Source organism: Dicentrarchus labrax, unplaced genomic scaffold (assembly GCF_905237075.1).
Source record: "Dicentrarchus labrax unplaced genomic scaffold, dlabrax2021, whole genome shotgun sequence".
Lineage (NCBI taxonomy): Eukaryota > Metazoa > Chordata > Actinopteri > Moronidae > Dicentrarchus > Dicentrarchus labrax.
In genome coordinates, this window is record NW_026136711.1 from 24,874,227 (window position 1) to 24,896,207 (window position 21,981).

The following is a 21,981-nucleotide window of genomic DNA, read 5'->3' on the forward strand; positions in this document are numbered from 1 at the left end:
TGAGCACCCTTTATCAATTTTGCGTACTCTTCCTACACAACAGAATACATTTGCTAAACAAAACGGAACATCATACTATTCTGGTGGCGGAGTCTGCCACCTTGACTTTGTCACTTATTAACTACCATTAACTGTATGTCTGTACAAAAATATATATAGATTACTTGGACTGCCTATTCTTTTTAAAGCGTTTAGCTGACAACCCTTTCCTTGTTTTTCTGCTCGCATGCCTGACTGGGAAGGTAATCCTAAGTGTTTTATCAGCACTTAAAGTCCTTTTGATGGAGGGTATTTTCCTCATGAAAATCAATGAACTCGAGTCGTTACATTAGCAAAAACTGCATCTCCACTGTATTACTGTAGAATACATTAAAGTAATGCCAGCTATGCTCTTTAGATTCTCAGAGATCAGCATTTATGCATATTAAGGTGGTGAAATAGCAAATCATGGTGTAAAAAGAAAAAGGCGGTTACCCAAGCAATTCTTACTGCAACATGTTGCATCACAGTGGGGTGTGGGTGCGCTTGGTTTAAATCCCTTTTAAAGGCCTCCTCTCCAGAGCAGATTTAGTGCTAATCCTCCTTGCTTGAAAAGATGGCAAACATTAAGAAGGATATTTAGCCTGATTGTTGTAACTAGGTTACAGGGATTGGGAAAGGTACTTTAAATATGGCTGTTGCTGCATGAAAAGTTTAAATTGTTTGAATTTTGTGTGATCATGCACACGTATATTTACGTGCGGGATTGTAAGCATATATATTTCATGCATCGCTGTCTCTCTTCCTGTCAAGTGAAGCAAAGCAATTTGAACTTATCAAGGAAACTGCTGTTTGTCCACATTTGTCAGTGTGTAAAGGCTTGTGGTTAGTATTGTTTCTCCAAGGGCTATAATGCCCCAGTTCATATTTGCAGTTCATACATTAAAATGAAGTTATGATGCAGCATTGTTGCATTGTTGCATTGTTTCATAATGGCTACCAATGTATGATACTGAGAGCTGACAAAGAAAAAGAAAACTTGCTGAAGGACTGACACTGAGGCTGTGTGGTCGACCAAAGTCAGTAAGGTGACATTTAAACCCACGGAAGACTGATTTGCAAGCCAGCATTTAGTGACCTTATTGTGGCACTTTTGTCTAAACTAATTATTTTGACCCTTGAGCAAAGGTCTTCATCTTAGGCATAACAAATGGAAGTGCAAATGGAAGAGTCGATATCTTCCTTGAAGTTTTGCGTGCTTGCTTGAATTGTATTCATGTGCAAGTGCAAAGTAAATAATGTCACATAAAATGTGTTACCCAAGTTGCTCCCATAGGAAATGAAGTAATTTGGAGAGAAACTGCATGACTAAGACCCTGACCTTTATGTTGCTCTTTACTTTTACTTGTTTGTGGTTGTAATTGTTTAGGAGTTTATGCTCATTGTACTGTTGCACTCATTCAAGGTTGCTCTAGGCAAGAGCATCAGCTAAATACTAAAATACACTGTAAATATAATATAAAGAAAAAGCTTCTACTGAAGTCTCCTATTCAGAAGAAAACAAACAATCTCACTTTACACTGTATCTACATGACGACATAAAAATACAATGGGAGCTGATTGTATTTATTTTTTAGTTCCCATGCAATAAATCAGTAATTTCCCTTTCCCTTGTTTGTCTGTTCCACCTTTTGCCACTGACCCAAACATTTGACCCCGACCTTTAAACCCCCGTGAAGAGCATGCAGCGTGCCGCCTCCTCTGACACTCTGAGCACGATGGCGTTCAACAATGCCGAAGCCCAGTTCCATAACTCTGGCCCCCTGCATGATGTCAAGCAGCAGCTCAGCCACTCCCAATCTATGACCCTGCCTGAGAACGGCAAGGTATTCACCTCCAGAGCACGGACACACAAGCTCATAAATTGTGTGTACAGTATCTAACAGACATGCAGAGAGAAGAGGAAATGCACATTTACTCCAACAGACACTTTTCACATGACACTGGACATATGCATATATATACATTAAAACAAATGAACACAGCTGATAATGATCACTTCCTGTCTTTCAGCTGGTCCAGCAGTGCAAAGATTACTCCTGTAATGTGACCAACATTGTTGTGGAGCCTCCGTCTCCCCAGAGCTCTCCAGACAGCGATGGCTGCACACCGGTGAGAAAACCCTGCTATTTACTTTTGAGCTAAAAATACCTGTACGTACTACTAAAACCATCACACGGAGGCTTAATTATCCAGCCTTTTTAATGGACTTGAACGAACAGACTGTAGTGGTAATGCTGTTACCCAAACATACCAGTAAAAAAACACACATAAAGCTCTGTTAGCTCTGGCTTTCTACTGACTACAATCCAGTTCTGACAAAATAAGGATTTTACAGAATTCATGTGATTTTCTGAGTGGTGACAATCCCGAATAAATGTTATGATGATTAGATGTTGTGGGATATCTGTAGCTGACACATAAAAGTGCATTCTGTCTTTACAGAAGAAAACAGATGAGCAGATTTCATTCGGAACCATTTTTTACTGAAGTTAAAAGAAAATTGAGAAAACTGGCCAGTCTGAGATCTTTTTATTAATCTAGACCTGAGTTTTTTAATGTAAATTCTATATTCTTTGAATATGACAAACATAGGATTATCTCTATGATCTCTCTCTCTTCTCTCTTTGAAATCAGTCTTCCTTCTTTTCCTTAGTTTGTTCCTCTCTGTTTTTATATACTGTACTCAACTCTGTAGTTAGTATTAATTCTGTTCTCTCACACCTTAAACGGGGCCACACCGCAGTGGGAGATTTTAGAGCAGCTCCCCTCCTGCTATTTTTTGAATGATGCAACAGTCAAGTTAAATGAGTTCGCTCAGGATGCAGTATATTACACAGAGGAAAAGCCCTCTGCTGTACTTTACTGTTAATATTTTAACTTCTCCTCACATACTCTTATTAATAAAGCCATACTTGCTTCTCTGAGTGATGACAGTTTACATATTAGTGTTTTTTTTAATGGACCCTTTTAATGTGTTCTCAGGAGTTGGAGAAAGCCGGCCTCTTGAACAAGACAAAAATTGCAGAAGGAGGCCGGAAACTGAGGTGAGGCGTCATGAGGCTACTTCTATTAAAGTTAAATTAGATTGCGTCTGATTGCATGAATATTGTGTTTGAAGAAATTATGGTAAATATGATTTGCCGGGCTGAATCCTCTCTGACCAGTATATGTGTGTTTGTTGGGTTGCAGGAAAAATTGGAGCCCTTCCTGGGTTGTGCTGGTCGGGAACAGTTTGGTTTTCTTCAAAGATCCTAAATCACAGACGCCTTCTAGCTGGGTAAAAGCTCAGACCAGCACATACTGTTTTTCAAAAACATAAATTAGGTTGTTTTTTTCTGTATATAATAAAAAAGACTGAGTGGAAAATCATTACATTGCAAATTTCTTGATTTCAAAATCACCCTACTCTTGTGAGTCAATTTGTAAGTGCAGATGTCAGTTTTTCTACATGGTGGATTTTTTAATTCAAACATTGTTAAGTAACTTTTGAAGTCATCTGACTCTGACCTGTTGCACAAAGATCAGAGGCTTTTAACATTTTCCTCTTCATAGGTCTTTGCAGTGAAATGACACACATCAACTCCTCTGCTCATAAAAGAGGTCACACAAACCTGTTGCAGGTGTTGTGTGTGAAAATTGGTCATAATGTAAATGTCAGTCAAAAAGGGCAAAAAGTGGTCACCCTAAAATTCTATACAGCAAAAAACACCTAAACTCCATTTTTAGAAACATAATAATAATAATAATAATAATAATGCATTTTATTTGTAAATAAAATGCATTATTATTATTATTGTTATTATTATTATTATTATATGTGGGTTGATTCAGCCAACGAAACGAAGTGTTGAGTAAATAGAACAAAGCTTTAATTATTTTGTGTGTGTACCTGTTTGTTGAAAACAGAAACCAGGAAACAGTCGCCCTGAGAGCAGTGTGGATTTAAGAGGAGCACAGCTTCACTGGGCCAATGAACTGTCCAGCAAGAAGAACGTATTCAAGGTAATCTTCAATCACACAGAATATCAACTGTTGTTGTTCGGTGACAGTTGCTCTGAACTGATTTACAGTGACAACAATGTCACAGCAGTTTAACAGCAAAACATAGAATCATACTTCTGTCAGCAAAGGGTCACTTATCCGTGAGGGAAGTGAGAGTAGGAAGCTTTTTTCACCCGGTCACTCTATACTCTATAGTGACCCTCGGTGAGGAGGAGGAAGCAGTAAAAATTAAATTTCCATTGAAATGGGGCAGGTTTAAATATAGGTGAGAATGCTGTTTTTAAAAAGAAGAAATGTCCACATGAGTCAGTTTAACACATGACAACTTTTGTTGAAACTAAAATTAAATTAAAATGAAAAAAATACATCCAACATTAATGTGGTTTGTAAATGTGTGTACCGTAGCTGAGGACGGTGACAGGAAACGAGTTCCTGCTGCAGTCGGAGACAGACTCTCTGATCAAAGAGTGGTACACCACCATCCAGAATGTTATCGACAGACTGGTGAGTCGCAAAACACACAGAGTTGTACTTTCAATGTACCACTTCTCTATTATTGGCTTCCCTTTGGATCATATCCTCAGTATGTAAGGTTGATGTTCTTCCTTTCACTGAATATTAAACCCACAGCTATCCACAACCTTGAACTCCTTCCTGTCTTATTCTTTTTACCTTTTTAGTTTCTTTTAGATTTAGTTTCCAAAATGTCCCACTTTGTACCCTGGTTACAAATATTTAATTACCAAATTGAAGGGATCCATATCAAAAATGTAACTTGCACTAATCAATATTAACAATTAATATGGATATATTAAGAGTGTCAAATGATCATGTGTTATGTGCTTGTAGTAATGACTGTAGTTCCCCTCAGCTCTACATTACAGCTTCTTAGTGTATTTTACCTCATTATTTTGTTTGGTTCAATCTCAAAGTTCTTATAAACATAGGCATCCACTTTCTGTAAAAAAAAAAAAAAAAAGTATATAACCCACTAGCCAGATATTTCTGTTGGGACTAAAAGAGAATGAATATTAGACTGTGAATAAACTGTTAGACTTTTAATGGATTCTTAACAAAACTGTTTAAGATCAAATGGCTAATGTGTTGGAATTTTTTAAACTCTCATGTATGTATGATGAGCTCTAAATTAAAGCATAATTTTGTTTTCCTACACAAATTACCAGTCTTTAGAGTCTCCCTCCACTCGAAAATAGGTTCTTCTTCTTGTTCCTGCAGTTGGAGTTTTGCGCTTCACTGTGCAGAATGATGTATGTGTAGAGTTTGACACCAGAGGGATGATTTCACATTCATTTTCTGACAATGGAAAGTTTCTATCTGCTCACTGAAAATCAGATTTTAAGGGTCAAGGCTACAAGCATAGTTTGGAAGTCAATGAGGAGGTGTGATGTATAAACTTGAAGCATCCAGTGCCCATACACTGAGAATGGATTTTACAGTGAAGTAGGAGACATCTTGTGTCCAGCAGGAAAACTTTAAAATTAAAGAAAAAATTGCATATTCACAGATTCTGAATTTTTTAATGAGAAAGAGTAGATTAATTTTAATGTGTAAAAATGTTTTGCAGAAAAAACATCAGATACACTTTTCCAAGCAAATCATTTGTAAATACGTCTTAATACAAGTCTGGAGGGGATCTTTTAAACTTCTTACGTGATGTTTGTATATGATGCAGTTAACACAGTACTCTGTCTGCCTTCCAGGACCGCGAGAACCCGTTAGACAATGTCCTTCTGTATTCTCTGAGGCGAGCTGGCAGTGTGGAGATGCTGGACCACAGTGGAGACGAGGATGAGAGGAGAACGTCGCGTAAGTCATCACCACATGATTCCTCTCATCGCTCCATCCTGACCTCCTTCCTTCACACAACGCCGTCACATAAAACCTCCCTGCTCACCATCTCACTTTACTGACAACCTCTCACTCAGTCATCCTCATTATCATCATCACTCTTTTTCTCTAAACTTCCATGCAGGCTTCTTACATCCCTCCATCCTCTCCTCCATCCTCTCCTCCATCCAGCCCACTTATATTTTCACGCGGCCTCCGTGGCAAATAATCCCCCCGTCAGTCCTGTCTCACCTGCGCCGTCGTCCGGCCCTCCCACTTTTCATCCTCACCACCATCCCCTCTCATCTGCTCTCCTGCCCCACACTGACCTCCTCCTCCTCCTCTTCCTCCTTATCTTCTTCCACCTCCTCCTTTCCTTCCTCTGCAGTCCCTCGCTCGTCGTCCAACCTGGAGAACACAGAGAGGAAGAGAGTGAAGACCCGACTGAAGAAGCTGATCCTAAAGAGACCTCCTTTGCAGGCTCTGCAGGAAAAAGGGCTCATTAAAGGTGAGATTTCTTTTTGAAGTTTTACACTATTTGAATGCAAGTATCCTTTATTCAGCAGTATGCAGGGAAGTGGTGAATGATGGAAGTGTGTGTTCTCTTTAGCTCTTTAGTTTTTAATATTACAAGACTGCACTTCTACAGCTAAAACTATCCACTCGACTTTTGTTGGGAAGTTGAAGATATTTTGAGCTGAGCTGCATCACAGTTGATGGCTGGGAGGAATTCTCAGCATTTATCCTTCAGTGATGCCACATCCCCTAGTGAATGTGCGTTGCAATCCTCCTTGCCTGTTTAGTAACAGCTTCTCCAAAATGACAACGTTTTTCACGCTGCTTGCCTGCTTATTACAACACTATTATAACATCTTTCGGATTGTTTTTGATGCTGAAACAATCCTTTGTTTTTGCTTATTCCCATATCCTAAGCAAAATATGTTTTTTTTTATTTAAAAAAAGAAACAAATTGAGGGAAAAACCTGAATAAATGAGTGGAGAAACACAATGAGGGCACAATGGACCACTGAATGGTTTGTGTTTATATGTCGCGGCCTTCACAGTCACCAGATCTCAACACAATTGAACACTTATGGGAGATTTTGGTTCGATGTGTCCGACCACACTCTTTGCCACCTCCAATAACAAATGAAAATGAGGGAATGTTTTTTTTAAAGAATGCTGTTTATCCCTTCAGTAGAGTTCAGTGTCTTGTGCTACATTCACACTGCAGGCTCACAACAAATCACATTCTTACTGAGAGTGTTAATGTTAGTTTTTCCTTTAAATGTCTCACTCATCAAATTTCCTTTATTAATTTCATTACCAAAATCTTTTTTCTTTTTTAACTGTATTACCACACTTCTATATTGAGTCTTTTTGAAAAGCTGTTCCTTATTCTCAAGATAAAACAATTATTTTGTTAACATTCAGCCGCAATAGATAATCACTACTGGAGAAAAAGATGAGTTCTAGAAACAAATATGAACTCTTTCTGGCATTTTTACCTTTTATTTGATTGCAAGCAGTAGAGAGGTGACAGAAAGAGAAAAAGAAAGACATGGTTCCTGGCCAGATTCAAATCGGGGATGTTGCATTTACATGGTCAGCATCTTAGGCCTCAAGTTCACCAGGACACTTCAGAACCTCATTTTAACAAAGATAACCAACAAGTGTTTGGTTTACATTGAAAAACTACAGCTCCCTTAAAGTTCTGAAATGTAACCTCAAATACATCCTCATCCACTAGGAGGCGTAATATCATTAGAGGTGAAGAATCTGATGATGACTGAAAGAAATACTTTCCCAGCTATTTTGAAAGTATGATTGGAAATAGAAATGTTTGTTTGTGTGGTTAATTATGATTTAACAGATTTTTATTTTTATTTATTTATTTTTTTCTTGTTAGAGATAACAAAGTCTGATCATACAGCAGTATAATGGCAGCATATTGTGGAGTAAAGGGTTACATATGATTCTTTTTCTCCCTATAGTATATACAGTAACATTTATGAGTTGTATTGCATCATCTAGGGTGAGCTTACATCTCTGCTGGCAACATGGAGGTTTTTCTCCCATAGTGAACACTAAATGTATCACTAGATTAACTTGAGCTTGTAGCTCTTACATCATATCTTGGCACAGTTATTTGAGAAAAAAAACTTCTGAACCGACATAAAAAGCGTGTGTGTTTGTGTCCGTCTGTCATCACCCTTCAGATCAGGTGTTTGGCTGTCGTCTGGAGATGCTCTGTGAGCGAGAGAAGAGCACCGTCCCTCGCTTCGTCAGACTTTGTACTGAAGCTGTGGAGAAGAGAGGTACAGTCGCTGCAAAACACACAGCCACAGGAGTTAATGTGATTCTCAACATAGAGCGGACACATGAGAAAAACACCCTCAATCCTGTTTTGAGCATCAGTCACTTGACGGCAGTTCTGCCCCCATTGTCTGCGACGTGAATCATCCAACACAAATTTACTGAGAAATGTTTATGATTGTCCGACGGAGAACAGACTGAAATGCACAGAGAGGAAGTCATGACAGCTGCCAGCTAGAGAGAGATCTAAATGAGAGAAAATGGAGTTGTTTGGGGAACTGTTTAGAAACAATGCTGCAAATAAATATTTAATACGAACAAAAAAAAAAAACAGTGTTTTGATCACAAGAGCTTTAAAAACCTGGGTTTGATGAATTAAATATTTCTAGGGAGCTGTTTCAGATTGAGACATTTATGTTCGAGGCTGTGACAGACTAAAACACTTCTGGAAAAAGAGAAAGAGGAACTATTTTACTAATTCTCATAGTTAAAGTATATAATGATTTCAGAAGAAAAACATACCAGTAATCCAGTAAAGGACTAGTAAACTTTTAGCATTTCTGCTCATAAAATGACAATTAATTGATTATCAAAATGGATGCAGATTTAATTAATTAATTGATTAATTGACTAATCATTTCAGCTCTCATATAGATTATGAAGCACTTACAAACAGATTTGAGAATTCAGGGCCCATAATCAACTAATATTAACAGTTCTCCTACATAGCTGCTGCAGAGTTGCTGTATGTTTAATAGCAGTTCCATGATGCATTAAATGTCAGTCAGTGGCTCCTTGTGACTGTGACACTGTCAGAGCTCTGAGGATATTAATAAACAATATATGACTTGTTCTTCTGACAACTAATGTGTAAATAGCAGAAATTCCTTGTCATAACAAAACTTTGCAGGGACACCAAGAAACACACTAAATGTTAAGAGGAAGTTTAAAACTACTCACACGGTTCATGTGATCACATTACATTTTTTTAATGTCTAAAAGTGTGAAAATGTGCTTTGCTTTATTCATGTTTGTGGGCACGCATGAAACAAACTTTTTAAGTACATGCTATTATTGATGTGCAGAAAATGTGACCAGCAAAACAATTTTATCAGCACAGACTGCCTTCTTACATTCAGTTGTCTTTTAAATAATGTGTCAGTTTGGTTTTGAGTCTAACCTCCTTACCTACACCAGTGGAGTTCCCCTGATCTAACCAACTCTGTGTGGTATGTTGCAGGACTGGACACTGACGGCATCTACAGAGTGTCAGGGAACCTGGCAGTCATTCAGAAACTACGCTTCCTGGTGAACCATGGTGAGGATGAAGGGGAGGGGCAAAACTGAATGTTTGATTTAGCCTCTGACAATGAATGAAACCTGAGAGAAAAGTGTTGGGGGAGGAGAGCAGAGGTGGCAGGTTGAAGTTGACTTTTCTTGCATTTGTCAGAAGATCTCCCTCTTTTTTCAGTCAAGATGAATGTCATCTGATGCTGTTTTGTTCACTCTGATTACATATTATATTGTATAAACACAACACACACTCACCTGCTTGAAACCTGTGGTTGTCCCACTACATGACATCCTTTTGTGAAACCAGACGCTGAAGGAAAGCCGACTAACTGTTCAATTTTTGCAGAGCGAGCGGTGACCACTGACGGCCGTTACATGTTCCCAGCGGAGTTGGTACAAGGTATATTCAGAAGCGATGAGGAGAACAGTCGCTCTCACATGTTACTCGGCCTGCTTGTTTTGTGCATCGTGTGTTGCATAATGTGAACACCTCAATCAAAAACTCCTCAAAACGCCCACCCACAGACTGACACGCAGAGCTGAGTTTCAGCGCAGACGTGCACTGAACAGTCTGGTGCTTGTGCTACCATTTGCTGAATGTATGTGTGTCCCTTAGGCTTTTCTGCTTTAAGTTTTCTGATGTAATAACACGCAGCAGGTTGTACAGAGAGCTCTCACACAGTCCACGGCTGCCACCAAGTGGATGAAGCAGAGAATCAGCTGCTTGTGTACTGTGATGTGCTCTAATCCCACAGTATTATCTCACTGACTAATGTTTCTCATCATTAGATACTTGTTTATGTCATAAATATTAAAAGTCTTGACATTGAGGTCAAATTAAAGCTCTTTGTTTTGTTCCCTGTGGTTCTTCCATTTGAGAAGCATTGGTGTGTGATGTGTGCTTTATATGTGTTTGTGCTTCTGTGTCTTCTCTTACTTTTACAGACCATTTCTATCTCCTTCCTGCAGCTACAAGCCTTCATGTTACGCCTTAACACTGATGTGAATTCACACTCTGTTCTGTTCATGCTCTTCACTAAACCATACTGTGACTGTAACTCCAGTTGTTTCCCTCTTAATTCTCAGTCTTTGTCGCTCTCGTTCATATTGCCTTGCCTTTTGTTCACTGTCTGTATGAATTTCTCCCCTCATCCTCTCCTTCCCTCCCTCCTCCTCCCTCCTCCCTGTTTTTCAGAGGAGAAGCTGAATTTGGACGAGAGTGATTGGGAGGACATTCATGTCATCACAGGAGCTTTGAAACTTTTCTTTCGCGAGCTTCCTGAGCCCCTGGTGCCCTTCGGCTTCTTCACTGACATCGTGGAGACAGTCAGTGAGTGACCTCTTCTGTGTATACCCTCCCACCTTAATTTTGGGTACTTGAATGACGTTTGTACGAAATAAAAGCTAAATTCTCATTAAGCCTGTATATTTGAGGTGAGACATTTTTATAGGACATGTTTTTTCCAAGTATTTTTTGGGGTATTTATTGCCTTTTATTTGGTAGTGTGTAGTGGAAAGCAGACAGGATATGAGATGAAAGAGAGAGAGGAGGGGTTGTATGCATGAAAGTCCCTTGGTTGTGTTAAAGTTGCCGATGTTGCAATCACATGACCAACGTCTTAAAACCTCTACGCCGCCAGAATGGCTGCGTAGGATCCTTCTTAACCTCACCTTATTATTTATCCTCTGATGTGCTTTTATTTTGAACACTCACAACACTGCTGTGGTTTTAATGAGTCAAAACCAGGACAGTCTTGGTTAGACAGTTCAACCCCTTCTTTACTTGGGCACTTTCACACTTTGTCAAGTTGTGGTGGAAGTAATTTTCTTCATTATAGAATATAGTGTATTTACAGCACTTTTTTTCCACCTCTAGAAAATGTTGCACAACGCCACATATATCATGAAAGATATATGGACACAGTAAAATAAAATGGCACTTCCCAAAAAGAAAATTGCATGAATTCCAAGGCGAGAGAAGAATAATTACATACTGACAAAACTGAAATTTATTGAGCAGTATTGAAAATGAACTGATGGTTTTACTGCAAAAAAAAATCCTCACATTTTATCTGCATATTCTCACACAAGTCCCGTAAGTGTCAACTCATGGAAATTTTATATTTGAATCATATTCAAATAATTTAAAGGATGAGGCTGGCATTATTCTATTTTTTCTTCTTGTCAACAAACTCCATGCATTCTTTCCCACTGTTAAAAACAGGCCTTTAATATATAGTTGAATATTTAAAAAGCCTGTTCACAGCTGGCCATTGTAGGTTTAAGCAAAGGTGACTTTTGGGGGGACTACTTTCAGCTGCAGATGAATACCGAATATTTTTCGGCAGCAGGATGGGGAATATGGAATTGACTGAAAATTGTCAAGCAGTGTGGTTCAGTTGTGTTTTTAATAGTATATTGCAGTGAGGAATATAATCAGGCTCACATACATACATACTTGCTAGTAGGATCAAGTCACTGATTATGGTTTTGATTATGGGGTTTGTTGACAGTAAAAAAAAGTATTTAAAATTCAAAATAAAATAATATCACTAAACTTTTCCTTTAACTGTGTTCTTCATCAATTGATTTGCATGAAATCCTGTGATAAAGCAGTGTATCATAATATCCTTTACTTATCCTAAAACAGTAGATAATCTGACATCTTACATTCAGTAAGAAAACTTGCCTATTAAGAAAAAAATTATAATGAATGTAAATGCATTTTTGGTATGAATCCCCTGTTTCTTATCAATCAGTTGGACTTGTTTGCATGTGTGAGCACAGGGAGGGATCATCAGTTTACTGTTAATCAAACCACAGTGCTGATAGCTGCATGCTGCTGTATCAGATTAGATAGTGGATGCTAATAGAGTGGATGTCAATCAGGTTTCCGATGCTAATAAAGTAGATGAAATGGCATGCAAATGACGATATTTTATTGTGAACTGACGTGTCTTGCTCTGTGTTGCAGAGATGTCCGACTACATGGACAAAGTGGATCGTTTGAAGTGTCTGGTGCTCAACATGCCTCCTCCGAACCATGACACACTGCAGTTCATGTGTCGCCATCTCAGACGGTGAGAGGGCGAGAGTAAAACCACACACAGTACATCTCAGCTCATGTGTTTGTCTTCATCTCTGCTTGTTTAAATTTGTCTGCACTGGAACAGCCACATTTCATAATGCAGAATATTCCCTCGGGACATTTCGGCACGAAGGAGTGAACCAGATGCCCTTGTCGGAAAATAAAATCTCCTCCTCATAACTTTTCTGTTTAAATCTGACCACAAGAGGGGGCAGTTTCCTTGTCGTTCTCAGTAATCTTCTGTCAGGGATTCTTTGGCCACGGCTCTCGAAGTATGCCAGTGCTGCACCAGGATCACACTGTTGTTAAGTTTGGGTCCCTGTGAAGATGAAAAGGCTGGAGGAAGATGAATGGTGTACAATGTTCTGCAAGCCAGTTCCTTTTACAGTACATAAAATGTGTGTTTTTTACCGCCTATGGTTTTTCCTTCCACTACAGGGGTGAGCGTTCGTGTTCTGAGGCCGATGTTTGTGCCAGGGTGTGGTGGGCCCCATGAATTTGTCAACTCTGTGTCTTTCTCTCATTTTCTCCCCGCTGTCATTCCTTTCCCTCCTCGTTCTGTTTCTCATTTATTATCTCCCTGCCCAATCACCCCCGTCCCTTCCTCTCTTGCTCGCTTCCTTCCTTTGTTTCCTTACTTCCTCTTCCTTCTCTTCATTCTCTTCTTCATATTCTCCCTTTCCTCTTCCTCCCTTCTTCCTCCTTCTTTCCATCCCTTTCTCCTTTTTTTCCTCCCTCCTCCTCTCCTGCCGCCTTCCCCCCGCTCTTCTCCCTGCCTCGAAGGTCCCATGGGAGCCTTGTGGTTCGTCTGCTGGAAGGCATACCAACACCACCGCCGCCACCACTGGAACCTCTCTCTTTTCTCTCTCTTCGCCCTCTCCCTCGCTCGCTCCTTTTTTCCCTCTTCCCTCTCCTCTCTCTCTTTTTTCCTCCTCTCTTTTTAATGTGGAAGTTTTGAGCAATTGCTGGCTGCTTCTGTGGCTTGGTGGGAATGGCATTTTTAGAAGAATGCCTCATGCTGTGGCTTAAACCCATTCCTGAGTCCCCCCAGTCACACACACACTCAAACACACCAACATAGGTGGATTTAAACACTTATGTGCACAAATCTGGATTGTAGAAAGCAGATACATGGACATGAACATGCATGGAAAAGCAAGATGTCACTGGTGGATGTACAAACACATGTAGTTACTGTTCTGAGTTTGTAAGATGCCACATGCTGACCACAAGCATGAAGCTGTACGGTCATCTATATGCCTGCAATCCCAAAGATTAATTCAAACAAGATTAAGAGTCTGCAGCCATGCTCGCAGATCTAGGCTGTACTGGACCGCAGAGCTTTGAGCTATATGCTAAAGTCAGCATGCTAACATGTGCACATTGACATGCTGATGTTCAGCAGGTTTAACGTTTATCGTGTTCACCATCGTAGTTTAGTGTGTTAGCATTATAAGATTTAGCACTAAACATAATTTACAGCTGAGACTGATGGTGTCTGATGTCTTTATTTTTGCAGGTAGTTGGTCATAAACCAATGCGCCGGACAAAAATGTTGACCTGATGATGGCTGTAGCTGAAAAGATAACTTGTTATTACAAGTTATTACAATATATCCTGTGGGGGACATGAATGTGTGTACCAAATTTCATGCCAATCCATCCAAAAGTCGTTAAGACGTTTCACTCAAAACCACAAATGTTAACATCATGGTGGAAATGTCAGAGGATCACAAAAATCATCAGGTTACATCATCTGAAGACCATTCATGTCGGTGCAAAATTTCATGGCAATCCATCAAATACTTGCTTAGATATTTCAATCTGGGCCAAAGTGGTGGACCGACATTATCACCCCTTAAACCATCTTGCTAGTGTGAAATTAAATCCACAAGCTGCCTCTTTTAATCCTTTATTTTCAGACCCATTTTTGTTGTTTTGGGGTTTTTTTGTTGATATTTTAGACAATATTAACGCATCTTTTTCTCTGTGTGTCTGTCCTGTCCTTATACAGAGTGTTGGAGTATTCAGACACCAACCGAATGACCACCCAGAACATAGGCATTGTGTTCGGGCCGACCCTGATGCGCCCGGAGCGGGACAATGGCAACATGGCGGTGAATATGGTTTACCAGAACCAAGCGGTGGAGCTCATCCTCAGCGAATTTGACCACATCTTTGGAACAAGAGGCCCTTCTTGATCTTTTCGGACAGAAGGGGTTCAAAAAGCTCCTCCAGATCAGATGAAAGAACAAGTAGTGCAGCGTTTGTCCTCCTCGCCTGTTGACTCATGTGGTGTAAAATGGATTTCACATCAAAAGATAATTATGGGATAGAAAGAACCAGGACAGAAAGCTGCTAATCATGACATCTGGCCTCCATATAAAGCCATGTTAAAACAATAATAGTAAAACAAACCAATTTTAGCTGCAATACTTGTGTCTTTGACTGCAGATGTGGAGCTCAGACCCGGTGTTCTTTACGGCTGGAACAGGCGCCTCCTTGTCACTTTTCCATGATGTTTCAGACTTTATCAGGATAAATAAAAGCCATAAAAGTGATAAATCTCCTCCAGCCGGTCCAGCTAGCTGAGTATTAATCAGTGATTTATCAAGGAAGGATGTGTCTTAACGTAGCACTGAAGGAAAACTTAGCAGAACCATCTCACTGTGAAAACATGCACCAGCACCTCTTGCAGCAGGGATGGACAGACCCCCACCTGCAGCGCTTAGCATGGATATACTGTAAAATATGCAAACAAACAGGAAGCAAGCTGGGCGTGTAAGTGTGCCCACATCTCCGCTGAAGTTATACAGTGTTTAGATGAAGAGTTTTTAGGTTTATTTCATACATACATACAGAGGGAACTCTTCATAGATAAAAGCATAATTTCAGTGATGGGATGAATGTGCCAAGAGGGCAGCAAATGTTCCTTTGTACCAAATAGTAGGTAGTAGTTTGTGGACCTTCATAGCTTCCCTCATTGTACAAATTTGTCTTCTCTTTTCGATTAGCGCAAACTCCTCCGATGAAGTTAAAAATATTAAATTGTATATATGTTAAATACTGTCTTTGTCAACTAGTAGCACTTTGTATACAATGTGTGACCTAAACATTAAATATTAGCCAAATTCAAACTGATACATTTGCTTTGAAATTAACGGTGTGATGTTAAAATATTGCCTGGATCTGGTGGTTAACTCTCTTGCAATAAAAAAAAAAAAAAAAAAGAACAAACTGATTTGATCTATTTTGTGATATTTGGTCAGGATGTGTCTATCAGGTTTTACCGAGTGGTGGGTTGCGTGAGAGATAGTAGAAGTGTGTGGAGGTATGTGAGCCTCAGAGACACAACGGGCGGAGGGATCCCCTGTGATTGGTGCAAATGCTGCTTTTAATAACAGAACAAAAGAGGAACTGGAAATGCATATGTTTAAAAAATGTGGATTTTCCCCAAAAGCCTCTCACTCTCTCACTCTGTGGCTTTGGTAATTTTATATTGACTGTGGGTTTGGCAAAAGACAAAAAAGAGCAGAAAAGAGGCATAGGGGTGTGTATGTGTGGGGGGGGGGCTCATAGCTCATAGATTTTGCAAAGTTTTATTAGACGTATTTATTCATTTTAATGTTCGTATTATTTCAAGTCCTGTGAGTGCATGGAGAGGGACTAAAATTATTTCCAGCTGATTGATGGAGAGTCAGCTGAACTTTTGATCATTGTGTGCATTTTCAAGGTCGTCCTTATATTTGATTGACACAGAAATATTTTTCTATTTAAATAGACAACCGCATCTGTTAATTTGATCCAAATGAATCTATGCACATAGTCATCACAGTTTATATATTTATCCCTCAGTCAGTTTTGAAGTTTCTTTCTGGTCTTTTGACAGCTGTGTGTCCCAGAGCCTCCTCACATTAGATTGAATGTTTCCATGTATTAAATTATGGAAAGAAAATATAACACCCTGAAAACATTAATTTATTCAATATTTCATAAAGTATTTTTACTGTATGTTTTGTTCTTTTTCCAAATTCAGAAATTGAAGGGACTTTTTCTGTCAATAAAAACCCTGTGGCATTAAACTGCTGTAGACTGTTTTATTTCACGTGGTGTGATGGTGCTAATCACTCCCTAAAATAGAATCAGTCCATCAGAGACACAATCAAACACCCCTCCCTCTTAATCAGCAGCATGTTGGCAGTGAAAGTCAAACACCATTACTTCATCCCTCAAAGCTACCCAATTTTCTTTCTTCAGTTTCTTTCTTTTCTTTCTTTAGTTTATTTTTTCTTTACTTTCTTTCATTCTTTTCTTTTTCTTTCTTTCTTTGGCTTATTATTGATATAGGATTTAATAGTGGTACTCTGAATATTCTTTAAGATGTTGGGCTTCTGTATGATAAGTATTATGATCAGATGTGCGGACAGTACTTCAATTGTAGACAAAAGAGCAGAAGTGCAGCAAACATTTGCGGAAGTTTGCTTACAACAACAAATTTTTGATGCATGAACTGATGAAATGTAACAACCCAACATTAGTTCAAAACCATTTTGCATCTGTAGGTAGTTATTTTGTTTGCTGCTACACTAAAACAAAATGTTTTTGACTATGTGTAAGTATTTATTCAAAAAAAAGTAAGTAAAATGAAAAGGTTGTGAAATGTTTTCATCTGTTACATGTTTTCATCCAAGTGACTTTCAAAACTGATTTCAGTCCACTTCAGTGAGCCTAAAACTATACTTCATAGTAATTTGCTTGGGCAGCTCTATGTTAATGAATGTGCATGCTTTATTCTTGCAGGAAATGATACAACCGTGACAGCATATGGCAAAAAAACTGCCATTTGTTTTACTGTATAGCATAGCTTTTGTCTTTCATTAAGTGGTTTACAGTTCATTTCTTTGGAGCGGAAAGGACAAAAGAGAAATGTTTATGTCTATGGAGAATCGCTCTCAAACTGGATGTTTGTCTTGCTCAAAGACACTTCTGGTTCTTCTGATTGATGAACACTTCCTCTACCCACCAGTGAAATACATCTGTAGCTGTGTTCATTCTTTATACACAAGCCTGCTTGCTCTGTTGCACTATTGGTACAGGTAATTGAAACTTAAATATGCTCAGCTACCCTATCTGACAACCTCATGATCATGGATGGTATTTGCAGCACTTTGCAAGTGATGCTGATGCTGAGGTTGCTATCCAACTGTGGTGAATTTTGTACACCACAAATATAAGTCAGACCAGTTCTAAATTAAATGTCATCTTACTCACTGTACCCAAAACCAGCCAACCTATCAAAAAAACGTCATAACATCAGCGATTGTTAGTGATACGGGTGACTAAATGCTGCTGATGCATCGCACCCAAAAGTATCTGACCTACGTCACCCAGCTTGGTTTGTTAATGTTACGGTTAGTTGGTTGTTTACTCAACCTACCGTTAATCTAAAGCTCAGTGTATCAAATACCAGCAGAGCAGCTCAGCCCCTGCATGCCCCAGCCGCATACACAGGTTCACAAGTACAAAAACAGCCACCTCTGATGAATCATCATGCAAACAAGCAGAGCCACAAAAAATTTACAGTAAGTGTAACAAACCAGCCTGCAGATCATGAACGGTGGTGTAAACTGTTTACTGTGATGGGAAACTGAGCGCCCAGACCACAGCCGAGATTCAAAACTGTCTTAAAAACGTATGTTTAAAGATGTTTGTGTTTACACTGGGGAAAAAATAACATTTGATAGTGATAACTCAATTGCCCTTGTTTGAAACAAGTTAATAATTCAACCAATTTCACAGCCACTGGAGGAAAATTGGCTTCAGATGATTACCCTTAAATCTTGTAATGTCTCATAAAGCCTACGGCAAGAGGATTTAAATTAACTAATGAGAAAATACTGATTGATGGTGATTTTTAATTAGAAAAATAAATGAAATACAAGAATCTGGTGACAAAGTATGTACAATTTTATTACAAATATCCACAAACATGCAAAAAATATATATATATATAAAAAGTTGATACAAAAGTTGCATTGGTGCCAGTAAAAGATAGAAAACTGCTTGATATAAAAAGTGTGCAGACACAGAGTGAAAGTAAACCATTTTTTGCCTATTTCTTGACCCAGAAATAACAGGTAAGGAACTATGCAACAGTAGAGTGGCAGTTGGCGTGTCTCATATGCATATCTTTGGTGATAAACACACACACACACACACACACACACACGATGACCAAGAAGTGTCTTTGGTGCACCGTATGCATGAATGCTACAAGCTTAGTCACACCTCATGCACCACCGTCTTATCTCGTTGTACCAAGGCTTTGTCGGATTACTCACAGAGTCTGAGTACATCTGAGGCACTTTTCACGTTGACTACACTGCAGTCAGAAAGAGGAAGTTAAAAGCTGATGTATGTGTCCTGAGTCTTGACCCTCTCGTCACACCTCAACAGACAGCCCACAAGTGTGACACATTATTGTTCCATGGGTGTTAAATTAGGCTGTAGCACATGTAGATTATTACGAGAAATAGGAGGATATTTTAGCAATAAATGGAATAAAGCAGCTCTGTGTGATTATTACACAAACAGTGAGACAGTGCAAGTTTCCTCTGCTCCCTCAAAGAAAACAAAAAACTAAGTCTGACTTCATCTTTCGCCCCTTTAACCTCCCATCCAGAAATGCAGAAATAACTGTCCCCTAACCAGGCAAACAATTAAAAAGGTGCAGTCCTCTGCTTTTTGTTTAAGGAATAAAATAAATAAACAACCACTGTCCAGATCTTCCTCTCGCTCTACTGCTTGCTCTAAACTACTAAATAGATTGCTTATTAGTTAAAGCCACTGAGCACCATAGTTAACCTGAAGAGATGAGCTGATTATACCATGTGATTTCACAGCATGAATGATTAAAGTTCCGGCAGTGAATACTTTTATATATCCTCAATCCCTCACTGGCTTTAGGACAAAGTAATAGCTGCATGTGTGTATTTTCATTTAAAACATTTAACAAGTTATTGTTCATTTCTTAAAATAGAGGTAAAGATTTGTATCAAATAATACCACAGGATACTGAAAACTGAATGTTACTTGCAGAAGAATAAAGATACTAACTGAGCATCATGCAATTCTGTCTGCATTAGTAACATTTAATCTCTAACTTTGATGGCACGTTAAAGTAACTGTAGATGTCTTTTTCGTCCTTCAATCTATCCTACACACATTTCCTTCACGGCCTGGTTTCTCAACCAGTGTGCATCTGCTTGACAACAGTTGAAATGTTTCAAGCTGATTTAAAAACTCAACTGGATCCTGGATGTAAAAAAAATACCAAAGCCTCTTTCTTTATGGGTTGTACAACAGTCAGCAGCAGAAAGCATATAATAAGTGAGATTTCTGCGATGTCACATCTGGATATGTGACATGACCTCAGATGAGTCAACCCAAATGTTTTAGCTGTCCTCGTAAACAAAAACCAATTAAAAGAACAAAATAAATCAAACAAACACTAGGTACATCAAGTCTATTTTGCATGATAAAATACTGTACTTTGCATTATCACATATATTTTGTTTGTATGGCTTCATCCACTTTAAGGCCATCTATGCTTTGGCAGTTCTGTGCATGTTTTCATCTTGTAAAATGAGTGAAAAATCAGTGGCGCTGTTATATATATATATATATATGAGAGAAAAATGTATGAAAAATCTTAATATATATAGTATATGCATTGTATTGGCTTGTTGAAGTCACCTTAAGTTTTTATTCTTGGTAAATCTGTTAAATCCAGGCTCAGTTCACATTTGTCCAAGTCCCCGTTCTGGTCGTCAGTGTCTCGGACCCAGAACTGTCTCTCTGCATTGTCAATATGATTTCCGACATTGTAACCGTTTCTCTCATTTTGCACTCCATTGTCCCCTGTAGGTGATTCTTGGATACCTCCCAGCTTCTCTGCTGCCCCTGAAAAACTCAGATGTGCCTCCTCCACAGGACCATCCCTGACCCCTGTCTCTTTTTCCTCTTCATCCTTGAGGGCCTCTGCAGCTCCATCCAGACTGGAGTCACTGAGGAAGGAGTGCGGGGTTTGGGTATCCTCCAGTGACAGAGGGGTCTCATCAATGAGGCGGCCCCCAAGATTGTTGCCTGCCCCTGGAGTGAGAGGCATCTCCTCGTGGTCTTGGTCTGGATCCTGGTCTTTGCTGCAGTAAGCATAGCGGTGGTTCATGTGCTGGGAGTACGAGCCGGAGTGAGAGAAGCGTTTGCCGCACTTGTCACATTGGTAGGGTTTCTCTCCGGAGTGCAGCCGGCTGTGCTCAATCAGATGGTGCTTATGCTTGAAGGCCTTGTTGCAGATCTTGCACTCATGAGGGCGCTTGCCTGTAATGAGCAGAAATAAATTATTTCTCATGTAAATATAACAGCTCCTTTTTTCTTTTTTTCTTTTTTAAAGAAAATACATTTAAGACTTGAATGCAGTGGAACCTGTTGTAAGGTAATTAGGTATTTTTCTGTCATCTTTTTTGAAGAAATTGTTTCCCATTCAGGTATTTGTTCTATACAGTAAATATGAAGCCATAGCAGCACAAAGAATGGAAACTACCAGCCTACCAGCACTTCTAAAGCTCAGTGATTACTGTCTAATCTATCTAATCTAATTTATATGTCTACAAAAAATTTACAAAGTGTAAAAACAAAGAGCTGTGGTTTTATGTATGTGTTATGTGCCGATTCTTACAGTTTGTTTTTTGTGCAAATTGATCAAACAGGATGCAACGTGTGAATTAGTATGTTTACGAAGCACTGGCAAGTGAATTTTCTGACAGAGCCAGGCTCTCTATTTGCCCTTGTTTCCAGTCTTTAAGCTAATCCAAGCAAACTTGGCGGCCTGCGGTAGTTTCATATTTACCGTGCAAGATATCAAGCCCAAAATGTCAAACTATTTCTTTAGACATTTTGATCAATATTTTACTAAAGTGAGTTTTTACAATGCTTCTTTCCAACTCAGAACCCAAACCCACCTTTTTACCCCCCAATGTCTTTTTAAACCAATATTATAGTAATCCATAAACTATATGAAATGGCACATGCCTAAAGTATTGTTGCAGACTGCGTACAAACTACAGACCTGTGTGCTCGTATTTGTGTCGGAGCAGAGAGCTGCTCTTCTGAAAGGTTTTTTCACAGATGTCACAAGCGTAAAGCCCCTCATCTGTCTTCTTCAGTCTCTTCCTCCCTGGCCCTCCTTCTCCATCCAGTCCTTCATCCATGAGAGAGAGATAGTCCAGAGCTCCACGGCTTAACACCTCACCCTACAGAGAAAACATTTTTTTCATTATTATTTATCATTATTCTAAATGTAGACATTCTTACAGTTTTACTGCTTCTGCATTA

The 21,981-nt window shown here is 39.1% G+C and overlaps 2 protein-coding genes across 14 annotated transcripts in view; one reads left to right on the forward strand and one right to left on the reverse strand.

Annotated features, from left to right (window-relative positions):
• The window catches only part of arhgap9 (Rho GTPase activating protein 9), a 42,500-nt gene extending 25,830 nt beyond the window's left edge, over positions 1 to 16,670 (forward strand). For 10 of the 13 annotated variants that reach the window (XM_051414293.1, XM_051414298.1, XM_051414295.1 and 7 more), the window contains 14 exons: positions 1,719 to 1,865; positions 2,053 to 2,151; positions 3,025 to 3,086; positions 3,232 to 3,319; positions 3,949 to 4,044; positions 4,450 to 4,548; positions 5,766 to 5,871; positions 6,281 to 6,400; positions 8,112 to 8,210; positions 9,449 to 9,526; positions 9,848 to 9,901; positions 10,697 to 10,831; positions 12,476 to 12,581; positions 14,603 to 16,670. In XM_051414293.1, coding sequence (XP_051270253.1) covers positions 1,719 to 1,865; positions 2,053 to 2,151; positions 3,025 to 3,086; positions 3,232 to 3,319; positions 3,949 to 4,044; positions 4,450 to 4,548; positions 5,766 to 5,871; positions 6,281 to 6,400; positions 8,112 to 8,210; positions 9,449 to 9,526; positions 9,848 to 9,901; positions 10,697 to 10,831; positions 12,476 to 12,581; positions 14,603 to 14,789 — 1,476 coding nt within the window. In that variant the 3' untranslated portion in view covers positions 14,790 to 16,670. The remainder of the gene's footprint in view (positions 1 to 1,718; positions 1,866 to 2,052; positions 2,152 to 3,024; positions 3,087 to 3,231; positions 3,320 to 3,948; positions 4,045 to 4,449; positions 4,549 to 5,765; positions 5,872 to 6,280; positions 6,401 to 8,111; positions 8,211 to 9,448; positions 9,527 to 9,847; positions 9,902 to 10,696; positions 10,832 to 12,475; positions 12,582 to 14,602) is intronic. The other 3 variants (XM_051414302.1, XM_051414303.1, XM_051414297.1) reach the window with 2 other exon arrangements.
• Positions 16,671 to 18,534: 1,864 nt separating this feature from the next.
• Positions 18,535 to 21,981, reverse strand: part of LOC127372240 (zinc finger E-box-binding homeobox 2) — a 28,928-nt gene continuing 25,481 nt past the window's right edge. Inside the window, exons 7-8 of the mRNA XM_051415766.1 lie at positions 21,716 to 21,899; positions 18,535 to 20,967 (exon numbers count right to left, since the gene is read on the reverse strand). Of these exons, the coding sequence (XP_051271726.1) occupies positions 20,345 to 20,967; positions 21,716 to 21,899 (807 nt within the window). The 3' untranslated portion in view covers positions 18,535 to 20,344. The remainder of the gene's footprint in view (positions 20,968 to 21,715; positions 21,900 to 21,981) is intronic.